The sequence below is a fragment of the Neoarius graeffei genome, chromosome 22 (genome assembly GCF_027579695.1).
Source record: "Neoarius graeffei isolate fNeoGra1 chromosome 22, fNeoGra1.pri, whole genome shotgun sequence".
NCBI classification, from domain to species: domain Eukaryota; kingdom Metazoa; phylum Chordata; class Actinopteri; order Siluriformes; family Ariidae; genus Neoarius; species Neoarius graeffei.
This window is the reverse complement of record NC_083590.1, coordinates 53,010,523-53,025,080: the sequence shown is the minus strand read 5'-3', so window position 1 is coordinate 53,025,080 and position 14,558 is coordinate 53,010,523. Positions and strand designations below refer to the sequence as shown.

Genomic DNA, 14,558 nt, shown 5'->3' with positions numbered 1-14,558 from the left:
GCTAACTAACTATTGCTAACTTGAATCTGGTCCACCATCTTTAATTTGTCAACAACAACAAAAGCATGTGAACACAACACACTGGTAAATACCACTTCCCAACTGGAAAATATCATCTTCCCATAGCACATGAATGCAGCATTACTGTAGCAATGTTTAAGTTCAGTCATTTGGATGACTGTTAAAACCTTTCAGTCTCAAGTTTTTCCTTTACTGTATTTACTAGTTTACTGTAATTATGATCCGGCAGCTATTTACACCGGATCCAGTATAAATAGCTGCCGGAGCCAACGTCCGAGGTTCCGGAGCGCGCTCCGGCTTGCTCTCCCTCAAATTAAGCAGCGCGCGCCGGAACCTTGGCCGGAGCACTCCTGGAGCAAGCCGGACCGCGCTCCGGAACCTCGGACGTTGGCGTGTATGTGTATGGCGATGGGTTTTTAACGACATAGGTATACAGATCATGTGGGCCGAAGTCAGGTAAAGACGAGGGCTTCGTGTACTTCCGTACGTCAGTGAACAATCCTGGTGGAAGCAGGTAAACGTCGTTCTCTAAGCCTGCTAACCTCAATTTTTGCAAATCCCTCTCCCTCTGCTCGCCCTGTAAATGCCCTACGTCGCTGGATAGTGAAGGTGTTTTCTGCATCTCGCTCCTTTTTCTTTTATGTTTTTCGTTTGTCGCCTTCCTCGCGTTCAAACTGATTCGAGCCGAAGTCCACTACATGTCCAAAATGGCGGTCGCGTTTACGAAGGTCACGTGACTGAAAAGGGTCTATACATGATTGGGATCTCACTCCTGACCATGAGGAAAGATGAAACAGAGCTGCTGTTGAACTTACCAGTGGTATCCTAGTCTGGAGCATCTGCAGATCGTCGTACCCATACACCTGGGGCTTAGATACAGACCAGACAGGAGAACATGCATGAAACACTCAGCGCACAAATGCAGATAAAACTGAGATGAACATTTAAGAAATACAGAAAAAACATTTCTGCGCAGTTTAGTAGAAAATCCTCACCGGGTATGCATGGAGCAGGCCAGGAGCCATGATATAGGGGTTGGGCAGGAGAGGAGGCACTCCAGGAGGCAGGTTTGGAGGCGCTTTCCCTGAACACCAGTAAGACCACAAACATTACAAAATGAGACTACAGTGGAGGCTGGGGGTTAACTTGATTCTGGTGCTTTAAACGTGCTATCAGAAGAAAGACAAACGGCTGGCTAAGCCGTGCATCCTCGTGAAATCATGATTAAGCAGTGTGTACTTGTCTAGATCTCTGCTTTTGTAAACTGCAAATCATGCCATGACCACCTAATTTTGACCCAACAGATTATTTTACTACTGAGCAAAGGGGCTACTTTAAACATTATACGGAATCAAGAGTAGTGACAGGACATGGACAGAACAATGAAAGACAAAATTATATAAATTTTTATATTACAAGATTTAATAATATTTTAAGTCACGGCAATATACTGAATTTGTAGTTAGATTACAACCCCGATTCCAAAAAAGTTGGGACAAAGTACAAATTGTAAATAAAAACGGAATGCAATGATGTGGAAGTTTCAAAATTCCATATTTTATTCAGAATAGAACATAGATGACATATCAAATGTTTAAACTGAGAAAATGTATCATTTAAAGAGAGAAATTAGGTGATTTTAAATTTCATGACAACAACACCTCAAAAAAGTTGGGACAAGGCCATGTTTCCCACTGTGAGACATCCCCTTTTCTCTTTACAACAGTCTGTAAACGTCTGGGGACTGAAGGCCAATTTATGCTGACAACCTAGTCCTCGCAGACAGTGTCTGCGTAGCCCCCCCCACCTTCGCAGACGCTCTGCGCGCACCTCCCAAAAATTGTGACCACCGCAGAAGCCTCGCAGACAGCGCCGCAGACAAGAGGGCTCTGATTGGTCCACTCTACATCCGCTCTACACGCACTTCCGCTTCCCTACTTTCCCGGTTTGTTTTGTTTTCACGACCGGCATTTTTAAAAACACGAGCGAAGATGGAGCAGCATGAAGAGCGGTTGATTAAGGAAGTGAGGAAGTACGTACATCTACACGACTCCAGTTCTAGTCATTATAAAAAAAAAAAAAAAAAAAAGTTCTAGTCATTATAAGTAACCGGAGGATAAACACTCCACTAACCACACCCACCAACTACTCCTAGCGACTTCGCGCCCCATTGCGTTGTGCCGGTGAATAACATCGCGCACGCCTTTACTCCCCGCTCAACAATAAATTACAACTGTCTGCGAAAAACTATCTGCGAAAGCCTTGTCGCAAGAGCATGCAGAGGCCTTGAAGAGACAAGTTGCTCAAGTTTAGGGATAGGAATGTTAACCCATTCTTGTCTAATGTAGGATTCTAGTTGCTCAACCGTCTTAGGTCTTTTTTGTCGTATCTTCCGTTTTATGATGCGCCAAATGTTTTCTATGGGTGAAAGATCTGGACTGCAGGCTGGCCAGTTCAGTACCCGGACCCTTCTTCTACGCAGCCATGATGCTGTAATTGATGCAGTATGTGGTTTGGCATTGTCATGTTGGAAAATGCAAGGTCTTCCCTGAAAGAGACGTCGTCTGGATGGGAGCATATGTTGCTCTAGAACCTGGATATACCTTTCAGCATTGATGGTGTCTTTCCAGATGTGTAAGCTGCCCATGCCACACGCACTAATGCAACCCCATACCATCAGAGATGCAGGCTTCTGAACTGAGCGCTGATAACAACTTGGGTCGTCCTTCTCCTCTTTAGTCCGAATGACACGGCGTCCCTGATTTCCATAAAGAACTTCAAATTTTGATTCGTCTGACCACAGAACAGTTTTCCACTTTGCCACAGTCCATTTTAAATGAGCCTTGGCCCAGAGAAGACGTCTGCGCTTCTGGATCATGTTTAGATACGGCTTCTTCTTTGAACTATAGAGTTTTAGCTGGCAGCGGCGGATGGCACGGTGAATTGTTTTCACAGATAATGTTCTCTGGAAATATTCCTGAGCCCATTTTGTGATTTCCAATACAGAAGCATGCCTGTATGTGATGCAGTGCCGTCTAAGGGCCCGAAGATCACGGGCACCCAGTATGGTTTTCCGGCCTTGACCCTTACGCACAGAGATTCTTCCAGATTCTCTGAATCTTTTGATGATATTATGCACTGTAGATGATGATATGTTCAAACTCTTTGCAGTTTTACACTGTCGAACTCCTTTCTGATATTGCTCCACTATTTGTCGGTGCAGAATTAGGGGGATTGGTGAGCCTCTTCCCATCTTTACTTCTGAGAGCCGCTGCCACTCCAAGATGCTCTTTTTATACCCAGTCATGTTAATGACCTATTGCCAATTGACCTAATGAGTTGCAGTTTGGTCCTCCAGCTGTTCCTTTTTTGTACCTTTAACTTTTCCAGCCTCTTATTGCCCCTGTCCCAACTTTGAGATGTGCTGCTGTCATGAAATTTCAAATGAGCCAATATTCGGCATGAAATTTCAAAATGTCTCACTTTCGACATTTGATACGTTGTCTATGTTCTATTGCAGGGGTGCCCACAATATTTTGATTTGCGAGCTACTTTTAAAATGACCATGTTAATATGATCTACTCGGACTAGGTTGTTACCACTACTAGGCCTACTATGACTACTACTACTACTACTAATAATAATAATAATAATGACACTTGTTTTGATTTATAAACATTCATATGCAGTTTGTTTAATAATATGCAAACATGCATACAAAAAGGTGACTGAAATTTACATTCAAATTATGTTAAATGCATAAGCTTTGTACTCCTAAACGTATTTTTGTTCAAATCACTGTTAACTTTTATAAACCGCAAACTACTAATAAGTAAACATGAAACAAGCCCACTGTAAAAAAAAAAAAAAAAAAAAGGGCTATGTTTAGAAAAAAAAGTTAAATGCATCCAGACAGGCATTGTAAACCCCAAAACATTTTTGTTCACATCAATTGACTTTTGTATAGCCTGCTAGACAGAGATTTGACATTTACAACAATTTTATATAAAAACATTTTTCCTTCTTTTATATTTTTTTCCTTCTTTTTTTTTTTTTTTACCGTGGAACTTAGCAACAGCACAACATTAATACATAGCATACTGATGTTGGCCCTAAATCAGATCTTAATCCGATGATGATCGGCACTGGAGGGAGTCAGAGAGGGCTGCATAGTCCGGACAGTAGCTGCTGGTAGCGAGCCTCAAGCAGGCCTCGAGATGATCGTCGGACATACTGGAGCGGTATTTGGACTTAATGATCTTCATATGCGAAAAGGCCGACTCGCACAAATAAGTGGAGCCGAACAATGCGGTTAAGGAGGTGGCACATTGCCGCATGTTCGGGTACTTCACCTCCGTGAGTAAATTCCAAAACGGCCCATGCGCCCTGGACTTCAACTCGATGTCAGACTGCAGCATCAGCATCTCGTCTTCCATGGCAGACGTGTTCAGCTGAAACAGTGCCGCAACTTTTGAGGCGAGGGAATCCACCTCAGTATCTTCCCCGAATGGGTGGCACATGAATGTAGCTAGTGGCTCGAGCAAAGCAAAGTCTTGAAATCGCTTCTCAAACTCTGACTGGAGAATTTCAATCTGCTCAGTGTAGCGCGCACTGTTAAGTTGCGCAAACGCCCTCCCTTGCATCTCCAGCTCCGAGGCGAGGTTTCGGAAGTTTCCTAAATCACGGCGCTGCATCTTTGAAACCAGCAGTTTCATTTTGCTGGTTGTCATGGTAACCTAATGTAACAATTTTTTTGACGCAGCGCTTGGCTGACATTTCGCTTCAGGGAAAACGCGAATTTGTTTACATGTAAAAATGACCACGACGTTTTTTTTTTTTTTTTATTTTCATAACAAATATATTAATATTTACATATCAATCATGAGATCTACCATCCCTGCCTTCGAGATCGACCAGTCGATCGCAATCGACGTAGTGGGCACCCAGGCTCTATTGTGAATACAATATCAGTTTGAGATTTGTAAATTATTGCATTCCGTTTTTATTTACAATTTGGACTTTGTCCCAACTTTTTTGGAATCGGGGTTGTACATATTCTTGTCCAACCCTTACCTGAGGCAGCTATGCTGCGTGATGCTGATGATGGTGCGGCTGAAGCCGAGGCCGCTGATGAAGACACAGCTGCAGCAGCAGGGGGGACAATAGAGGCGACTCCACCTGCACTATTCAAGCCCATAGAGAGACTACTGACTGGCCCCAGACTGGCCTGAGCAGAAACAGCACCGACTGTAGAAGAGGAGGGAGGAACAGGAGCACTATGAGAGACAGGGGCCGAGGAGGAAGAGGAAGAGACTGTGGAGGAAGGAGGAACGGCAGAGGGGGCCACCGCAGACACCGAGGAGAAGGAAGACGAGTGCAGGCTTGAGTCTCCATCCACATTTTGATGCTGAGAGGAAGATGAGGAAAGAAAAAAAAACAAAAAAAACAAACATATTGGGGGGGTGCACGCGCGCACACAAAAATAAAAACAGGCCCGTGTTCAAGCCCACACATTCTGAAGCACTAATGATTTTCCAGCTGGGTTTCCAGGCATAATTAAAACTGCTACATCGAAGGCATGATACACAAATCATCACTGAGGTCATAAACTAGGACACCAAGTTAAACCTGTGTTTAAAAACGCAGATACAGGTTACAAGCGTCAATTAACGTTCATATTTCCCTTTTCTGATGTTTAATATGTGAATTCAGTGACTCGGCAAGGTTGTTGGTGCCAGAGTATTTCTGAAACTACTGATCTCCTGGGATTTTCACATACAACCAGTCTCTCGAGTTTACACAGGATTTTAACAAAAGTGTTGAGACATCAGAGGAGAAGAACAGGAACCTAACGCTACGTTCACACTGCAAGGCTAAATCCGATTTTTTTGTGAGGTCGTTCACATTAACAAATATATGCGACTTGTATGTGATCCTCAGTATGAACGAAAAGCGACCTAAAAGTGTTCCGCATGCGCACTGCAGGATACGACGACGTCACACGCAGTGAGCATGGCCAGTGTTTACAGAAGTAAAACCGCCCGGTTGCGGTATGACCCATCCAATCTAGCTTGAATAGCTGCATCCCCCCAAGTGGAAATCAGCTCCCTAACCTCTGCGTCCTTCCATTGAGAAGATTCAGAACCTTCACAGCCCGAAGCGTCCCTCGCATTGATGTCATGCACCATGTTGTTGTAACTTTTTTTTGAGAGACCCGCCGCCTACTTCAGCGCAGAATAGTGACGTTTGTGGCTTGTTGATGACGTGTAAGTCGGATGAATGCGACCTGGCGGTTCAGACTGAAGTCGCATATGAAAAGAGCGGATAGGGATCGGAATTAGGACCACATATCCAAACGGCCTGGGTCGGATTTGAAAAAAATCAGATCTGTGTCATTCATATTGTCAATAAAAGATCGGATACAGGTCACATATGGGCGAAAAGATCGGATTTGAGTCACTTCAGCCTGCAGTGTGAACGTAGCCTAAGGCTCTCATGGGTACACACTCGCCCACAGAATCCACCAGACCGCTGAAGATTGGAAACACTTTGCTGGTTCTTTGCCAATTTTCTCCCATATCTGCTGCAGCCTCAGATTTCCGTTTCTGGTCGACAGGAGAGGAACCTAATGTGGGCTTCTGCTGTTGCAGCCCATCCACCTTCAATGTATCGCATGCTCCCAGATGCTTTTCTGCTCATCATGGTTTTAAAGAGCGATTTGATTACTACTACAAACTTCAGACCCATCTGATCATTCACCTCCGACCACTCAACATCAAAATGTGTTTCCATCCACAGTACTGATGCTCACAGGGCGTTTCTTTTTTCACATCATTCTGTCTGAAAACCTCAGATCAGCAGTTACAGAAATACTCAGGCCATTATTAAAAAACGCTCCGTTTCCGGTCCACCGGCCGGGTTAGTGCCGTTTGTGCGGTTGAAATTTTTTTTTTTTTTTTAAAACGCCGGTTTTTCGGGTTCGTAAATCTAAAATCGAACTTGACATTTACGCATTCCGCGCAGAATATAGACTCGAATCAGCTCTGCGCATGCGCTGTGCGGCACAAAAAAAATGGCAGCCACCATGAAGGAAGGAGATCCGGAGTTTTCAAACATTTGCTTAAGTGTGAAATCGCAAAATGGTATTCTAGCGAACGACAAAATAGTCAAGATTCAGAAAAACAAATCATTCAGTGATCATTTTAATAGTGTAATTTCATCCGAACTCGGCCTAACGCTCGATTTAGAACTACAAAAAGTCCGTGTGTCGGACCATCACAAACCGTTACTGGAAAATTCGTTTGAGCTTGATCCATCCGAGACGTTACAAACAGCTTTTGAGTTTTGTTATGCGAAATTCATTACCTACTTTGTGAATGACCCTGACAGATCTGTAGGAGAACCTAATAGATCTATTCAAAATGAGAACGGAACTGAACAAAAACGCGTTTACGGAACTAATGCAGGTTGGCTGGACAGAATTAAAAACTGTTTTTGTCCAAGTGTCAGTTGATATTCAGATAATATCCCTCCCTCCCTACTGAACATTTTTTTGCTCACCCGGTGGACAGGAAACGGATTTTTTTTTTTTAAGGATGGCCTCAGACCACATGGAACCAACAACCCTGCCACAGTTAAAGTCACTGACTACGTTTACATGCACATCCAAATCGAGCTGCTGTCGGTAATCGAGCTGAAGGTCCCAGAGAAATCCAATCCTACATGCACACAATGAAATCGGGCTATTGTGTGAGGTGCATTGTGCACCCGAGCCACAGGTGGCGCAACACGCCCCATCGTGTTGGTACACTTCCGGTTGTCGTCATGAAGAGCTATTCAAGAGTGTAAACAAAGTTATCAGTTCCGTGTTCTCCATTGCGCGTTTTTCTCCCGTCCATGAATTTTAATATATTCAACTCCTTAAGCTGAATGAGCATGAACTCTGTCTCCTCATTGCTCCAGAAGTGCACGTTTCTGCTTGCCTGTGGCAGTGGGGGCGTGGTCAAGCGCCGGTCTGTGACAGGAGGGCGGAGCCAGGGAAGGTGAGTGGCAGAATCACTTCACCTGACGGTAATTAACCTGTGTTTGTGTGTCTTCCCAGTAACCGCGCCCTATTTAAGGAGGCAGAGGGAGAGCAGAGGGGACAGCTCATCCCGGGACTAGAACACAGCGCACACGCGCATGTTTTTTTCTCTCAAGAATAAAAGTAGGCTGTTAAACTGAAAAGTCTGACAATAAAAAGCCTATTAGTACCAGAAGCTTTGTCCTGCCGTCCTCTGTGCTCCACCCACACTTCAGAGAGCTCTACATCGCCATTTTCTCTTCTTCGTTTGTTCCTCCTGACCTCTTCTGCTGCTCGCTACTACTGTTGTCATGCCGACCGAGGCTGTTGTGTTTCCCGCTTGTGGTCTCGTCACTCGTCACTTCCGGAACTAGCTCGATAGGGTATACATGCACAAAGTAGCTCGGCAGAAATCGCATAAACTAGGTCGTGTAGCTCGATTCCGAGAAATCAAGTTCGGTTCAATTTCAGCCGAATTAAGGTGTATACATGGCATTTTGAACTTCGATTTCAGTCGAGCAACGGCAGAAATTCGATTCTCTCTATGTGCATGTAAACGTAGTGACCGAGAGCTTTCTTTACTCTGATGTCAACATTAACTGAAGCTTTTGACATGTAGCTGCATGATATTAAGCATTTGCCAATACTATACAAACAAACAGCATGCATTCAGCTCAAAACATCCATCAACATCTATAAACTATGGATTTAGCACCCTAGTGTTTCAAGTATGTATTAATCCTTCAACAGAATATTCATACATTTCCCAAATATCATTTCTGGGGAATAAAGGGACTTTGTATTCCAGTTTTCTAGGACCCTGTAAATGGTTTAAAAAAAAAAAAAAAAAAAGTTATATACCCCCCCCGGTTATTTTCCCAGGATTTCCCCACAACTTCAGCACACTGAGCGAAATTCCAACACTCCGCAAAACCTTAATACCATACATGAAAAATAAACCCCACAGAGCTTACCAGTATGCTTGTGCTGGAAGTCCGCACTGTGGAGGGAGCCAAGCTGTTCTGTGGCGTGGAAAGGGAACTGAGACACACAATAAAACGTCAGTTTCCTTCTGCTCTTTGCACAGTCAGTCAATGCTTTAGACTAGAAATACTTTCTCACTTGTGTTGTGGAGGAACAATTGTATTGGGGGAGGGGTCTTCATGTCCAAGAGTGGCAAGAGGTGTCTGACTGGATGATGTTAGGAGAGAGGTGGGGCCTGAGGGCGGGTCTGACAGCGAGGCCATGTTCGACACAGTGGAAGGAGCGTTCGAGTCAGACGCTGGCTTCACAGACACTGCAGAGCCAGCTGCAGCTGGACATTTTAAATAAATTAAATAAATAAATAAACGACACCCCACAACACACACACAGCCAGGGTTACAAATACACACGTGCATGCACACAGTTCCAGAATTACTGGCATCCTTGATGAGTGAAGTCCCCGCCCCATTATACCATGTCAGCACCTGAGGCTACATCATTTCTAAAAGAGTTTAGTTACTTTATAAATAACTAAATGAGCTGCTTTAAAAATGCACGTGACAGAAACTAAAGCCTCAGTCACAACCGGCCGTACGTGCTCCTACGGCCAGTCTACGTGCAAAAAACGCAAGAGACGCACGGAGGGCACGCATGTGACGTGCTGATTTGAGCCGCAGAGGTTCTTTGTCATGTCAAACTCTACGGGTGCTTACGTTTTTTTTTTCAGGTTGCAAGACAAAAACTTGCGGCCAACGTGCGTCTTTCTCCATGAAAAAAAAAAAAAAAACAAAACCCGCGATTTGGGAAACGCCAAAAAAAAAAAAAAAAAAATCATACGTCCGGTTGTGACCTAGGCTTAACACTTGTGGTGGCACCTTCTTAAAAACAAAGTATTTTGAGAATAAAAACGTTCCTTTATGGCATTTAAATGAGGACAGCAAAGTAAAAGATGCTTGCTTGTCAACAATGTCTTAGAAAAATGGCATGTCAGCGGTTCATCCTTAAAAAAAAAAAAAAAAAAAAAACACCACACATGGGTGAGGCTTGAACACCTAATCAGACACCTGATATACACCACTTGATCATGTCTGGTTTTAAATGGGAATAAAAGTATATTAGCAGGGTTTATTTCATGCAAATTTGTTTCTGGGACATTCATATTCCATTGAGTCGTCCTTGGCAACCTCGGTTTTTATTTAAAAAAAAGTCATCTTTCATCTCCACTGTTACAGCAACACCTTTATCCATTAGGCTAGCAGAAGAGTTTTCTACTTTTCAGCACCATTTCCAGAAACACTCGCAATGATTTTCCAGCTGGCATTCCTTTATCAGGATGCATCAAGACACTTTCGTGCAATTTAAAAAAAAGTTACTGTATTTTTCAGACTATAAGTCGCACTTTTTTTCATGGTTCGGCTGGCCATGCGACTTATACTCCGGTGCGACGTATACATTTTTTTTTTCCACTGTGGAATAACTGGAGCTGATGCTGAGTCTGACGACAGCCACGCAGAAGAGGAAACAGCACTTTGTCTGCCGCTGGAGTTGGCAGAGTTGTTCAGAAGCGACACCGAGGATGAGGAATTCAACGGATTTGCAGTGAAATAGTCAGCTTGACTGACCTGTGTTTTATTATTAATGATAGGCCTATAGTTATTTAAATAAGTTATGTAATGATTTTAGGCAGTGCTTAATTTGTGAAGCGGGAGGTCCCGGAACGCAGGAGGTGGGTGGGTCCAGCGACTCAAAAAAAAAAAAAAAAAAAAAAGGGGCGGGCGGTAGTTTACTATAACTTTACGCTCACGCGCTTATTGTGTGTGTAAAAAAAAAATATCAGACATTATGATCTTAGAAAACACTTTAGTGACGAACAGTTACAGACAGACAGTAATATGTCGTGATATGTTATAAAATATTTTTTATTAGGCTATATATTAAATTATATATTAAATTTATCTTCTAAAATAACAGACTGTACTCATATCACAACCGGTTTATTTCACCATTGGAGATCAGATCACACAAGACATGAGTTAAATGACTCATTTAACTTAAAAGCAGTGCCAGCGGGACTTTGTGGCTCAGGTGGATAAGGCGCCGTACCATAAATCCGGGGACCCGGGTTCTATTCCAACCTGCGGTCATTTTCCAAGCTCTCCCTGTTTTTCTCCTGCTCATTAAAAGCAGTGCCAGCAAACATAAGTGCAATCAATTCAAGTAATAGTTAAGAAATAAAGGGTTTACAAAACAAGCTGGAGAATTCATTTTAAACATTTTCGTAAGCTTTCTTGTTTTTTTTGCCATTTTTTCCACAGCGCAAGCTAATGGCTACAAAAAACCCGGTGTTCTATTGAGCGGAAGTATACACCCCATGTCCCTCCCTCTTCCCCTTTCGCATAGATTTTGTGGATGTCATAGGAGAGAAATCAACAACAGATATCAAAATCAAAACCGAACACTAAACACATTTTTATTTACTTATTTATTTAATTTATTGTTTGATTTTTTTTTCCCTTTGTGATGGTCACGGAGGTGATCTGATCCATTTAAATAGCTGCTGGAACACCGAATGAAATGAAAATAGCTGCCGGATCCGACAACGGAGGTTCCGGATCTTGTTCCGGCTCAAATTAAGCCCTGATTTTCGGCTGTTGAATAACTTGATGTTACGGTACATATTCAGCCAGTTTTTCTCTGGGCTATTATAAATGATTTTGTTTTGCATTTTTAAAAATAACTCTCCTTCCAAGATGAACTTTATTCTTCGTCTCTGATGTTATGGTGTTAATGATCTGAATAACGTTTCATGTTTTTATCTGTATGACGTTAACTGGCAGGCGCACTTTCTGCCTGTTTTTTTTTCTCTGAGCGGTTGTTGTTTTTTTTTCCCACTAGACGGTTGTTTTTACTACCGTACCTGTCTTTGGAGATGATATACCTATAGCCTACTTGACCTCTGATTTGATGAAATAAAATTCTACAAAAATGAAGAATGACTCTCCTCGATGATGACTACAGCTTTAATAACACAGATGAAAGAGCCATGGGGCGATAATAAGCCCTACCGGTAAAAATATTCTAAAAGCAAACTGATTAATGCATCAGTAATAGGCTACTAATATTAGTTATAATAATAATATAGGCTATTAGTAATAACGATAGTGATAGTATTAAAGATAGTAGTAGATATTTAAAATAATCAGACTAGGCTACTTACAGGGCAAAGGGCGCGTTATCACTGCTCAGCTGTTCGTTTATTAAATAAACAATGCAGTCGCGCAGTAACCACGCGCCGCTTATCAGATACAATCACAGATTCTATGGATAGAATAACCCTTCAAAAAAGTGCGACTTATAGTCCGGTGCGACGTATATATTTTTTTTCGTCTTCATAATGCATTTTTTGGCTGATGCGACTTAAACTCCGGAGCGACGTATAGTCCGGAAAATACGGTACATGGTCACATGCACCCCAGACCACCTCCAAAGTTGGTTTGAGTGATCAGATAACGATGCATCTCAGACACACTGGAGCAAAATCATCTAGATAAATACCTACTGGGTAACTAAAAATGAATGGGGGGGGGGGGGGGGGGGGGGAAGGAAAAAAAAAAAAAAAAAACCCTGACAAGACTGCCTCTTGGTGATTTGTCAGAAGGCGACAGTTTTAACTGACATGAATTCATCGCTGTTGCGAATGCTTGCTGCTTGTTCTGTCCATGAAGGGATAGAATTTTTTCCATTAAAAACATGAAATTAAATTTGAAGCCAAAGTTTAAAAGTTAACCCCATCGACTAGAATACCAAGAGCTCACTGATCCACAGAGCAGTGTCGAGGCTTACCTTCCAGAGACTGCGTTGTCTGTATTGAACTGAACCCATTCTGTATGCACGAACACAAAAGCACAAGCAGGTATATTAATTTAAAATCTATTATATTCATTTTTAAACAAAGAATTATAGTAGACCGTCTTGTAGGTTGGAACAGTCACTCATCTCTATCTACAAGAAAACCAGCATGGTGTAAAAATCCCACCATTAACTTCAGAGCCTATAGCAAACAGCTCCACTGCTGCAGTTTGTGTCTGGTTAAAACGTGGATTAAATCTTCAGGAAAACATGTGTAAAACTATGCTTTTGACAGTAGATGTGTGCAGAGTAACAGACGATACTGGGGCCATCCTTTAAAAAAAAAAAAAAAAATCTGTTTCCTGTCCACCGGGTGAGCAAAAAAATTCAGTCGGGAGGGAGGGATTTATTTATTTATAATATATGGATGGATAAGAAATCGCAATGCTGTGTTTGCTTTTTCTTTCAGTCCTTTTTTATTACAAAAGCAAACACATTTAATAAAATGACAGTTTAATCAACTGAAACTTGTACAAAGGTACTTAAAATGTCCGACACATGGACTTTTTGTAGTTCTAAATTGACCGTTAGGCCTAGTTCGGATGAAATTACACGATTTGTTTTTCTGAATCTTTACTATTTTGTTGTTCGCTAGAATACCGTTTTGCGATTTCACACTTAAGCAAAATTGAAAACTCCGGATCTCCTTCCTTCATGGTGGCTGCCGTTTTTTTTGTGCCGCACGGCGCATGCGCAGAGCTGATTCAGTTCAGAGTGCGCGCGCACTCGGCGGAGGCAGTAGTGTGTCGGGGCCGTCGGAGGGAACAGAAGCAGAGATGACGCTTATTTTGTCTCCGGTAAACCAGCCTTCTCTCGTTCAATTACGTGCTGGCATCAAAAGACACCGTTGGTTGTAAATGAACCCAAACTGAGTGGTTGGAGTGTATTTTCATACACAAATGGAGAAATGTTGGCCGAGTGTGTAATTGTGTAGCCGCCACTGCACACCGCTGTCATTGTTAATTCATAGCATGCTCAGCTGCGTGAATGTCTCATGCACCGAAAATAAGAGATTTACAAGCCAGGAACGCCTCATGATGCAATACGCAAGAAAAGAAAGAAGATTTACTGCCATTTTACTTTGTATTTGAGTAAAGTGAATAAATAAACGGTCTGTGGAAAATACATCTAATCCTGGGAACTGCGTGCACAGGAGTTTATTTTGTGTTTACCCCCCGCCCCCCTGGCTACTTATTTGTCATGGCTGGCTAGTATGAGCCTTAGTGGAAAGCCCTGGGAATGCAGAAATGTCAAGTTCGATTTTAGATTTACGAACCCGAAAAAAACGTCGAAAAACCGGCGTTAAAAAAAAAATAAATTTTCAACTGCACAAACGGCACTCACCCGGCCGGTGGACCGGAAACAGAACATTTTTTAATAATGGCCTGATTATTCAATACAAGATTAATCAAGATGTCTCACCTTGGGCTGCAAGTCTTTCTGTGGAGATGAGGAAACAGAGGGTGGGTAGCGCCGGGTCTGACTTGCTCTCTGCTCATACAGCTCCATCGGAGTGGCATTAGACAGAGCAGGAGCCTGCTCACTAACAAACAATTAGGATTACGTCGTCAGGTTGAACAAA

General features: G+C 42.6%; 1 protein-coding gene across 1 annotated transcript in view; it reads right to left on the bottom strand.

Annotated features, from left to right (window-relative positions):
* Positions 1 to 14,558, bottom strand: part of ubap2l (ubiquitin associated protein 2-like) — a 161,324-nt gene that overhangs the window by 36,220 nt on the left and 110,546 nt on the right. Inside the window, 7 exon segments of the mRNA XM_060904950.1 lie at positions 837 to 890; positions 1,017 to 1,105; positions 5,095 to 5,428; positions 9,058 to 9,124; positions 9,206 to 9,398; positions 12,911 to 12,950; positions 14,399 to 14,519. Coding sequence (XP_060760933.1) covers positions 837 to 890; positions 1,017 to 1,105; positions 5,095 to 5,428; positions 9,058 to 9,124; positions 9,206 to 9,398; positions 12,911 to 12,950; positions 14,399 to 14,519 — 898 coding nt within the window.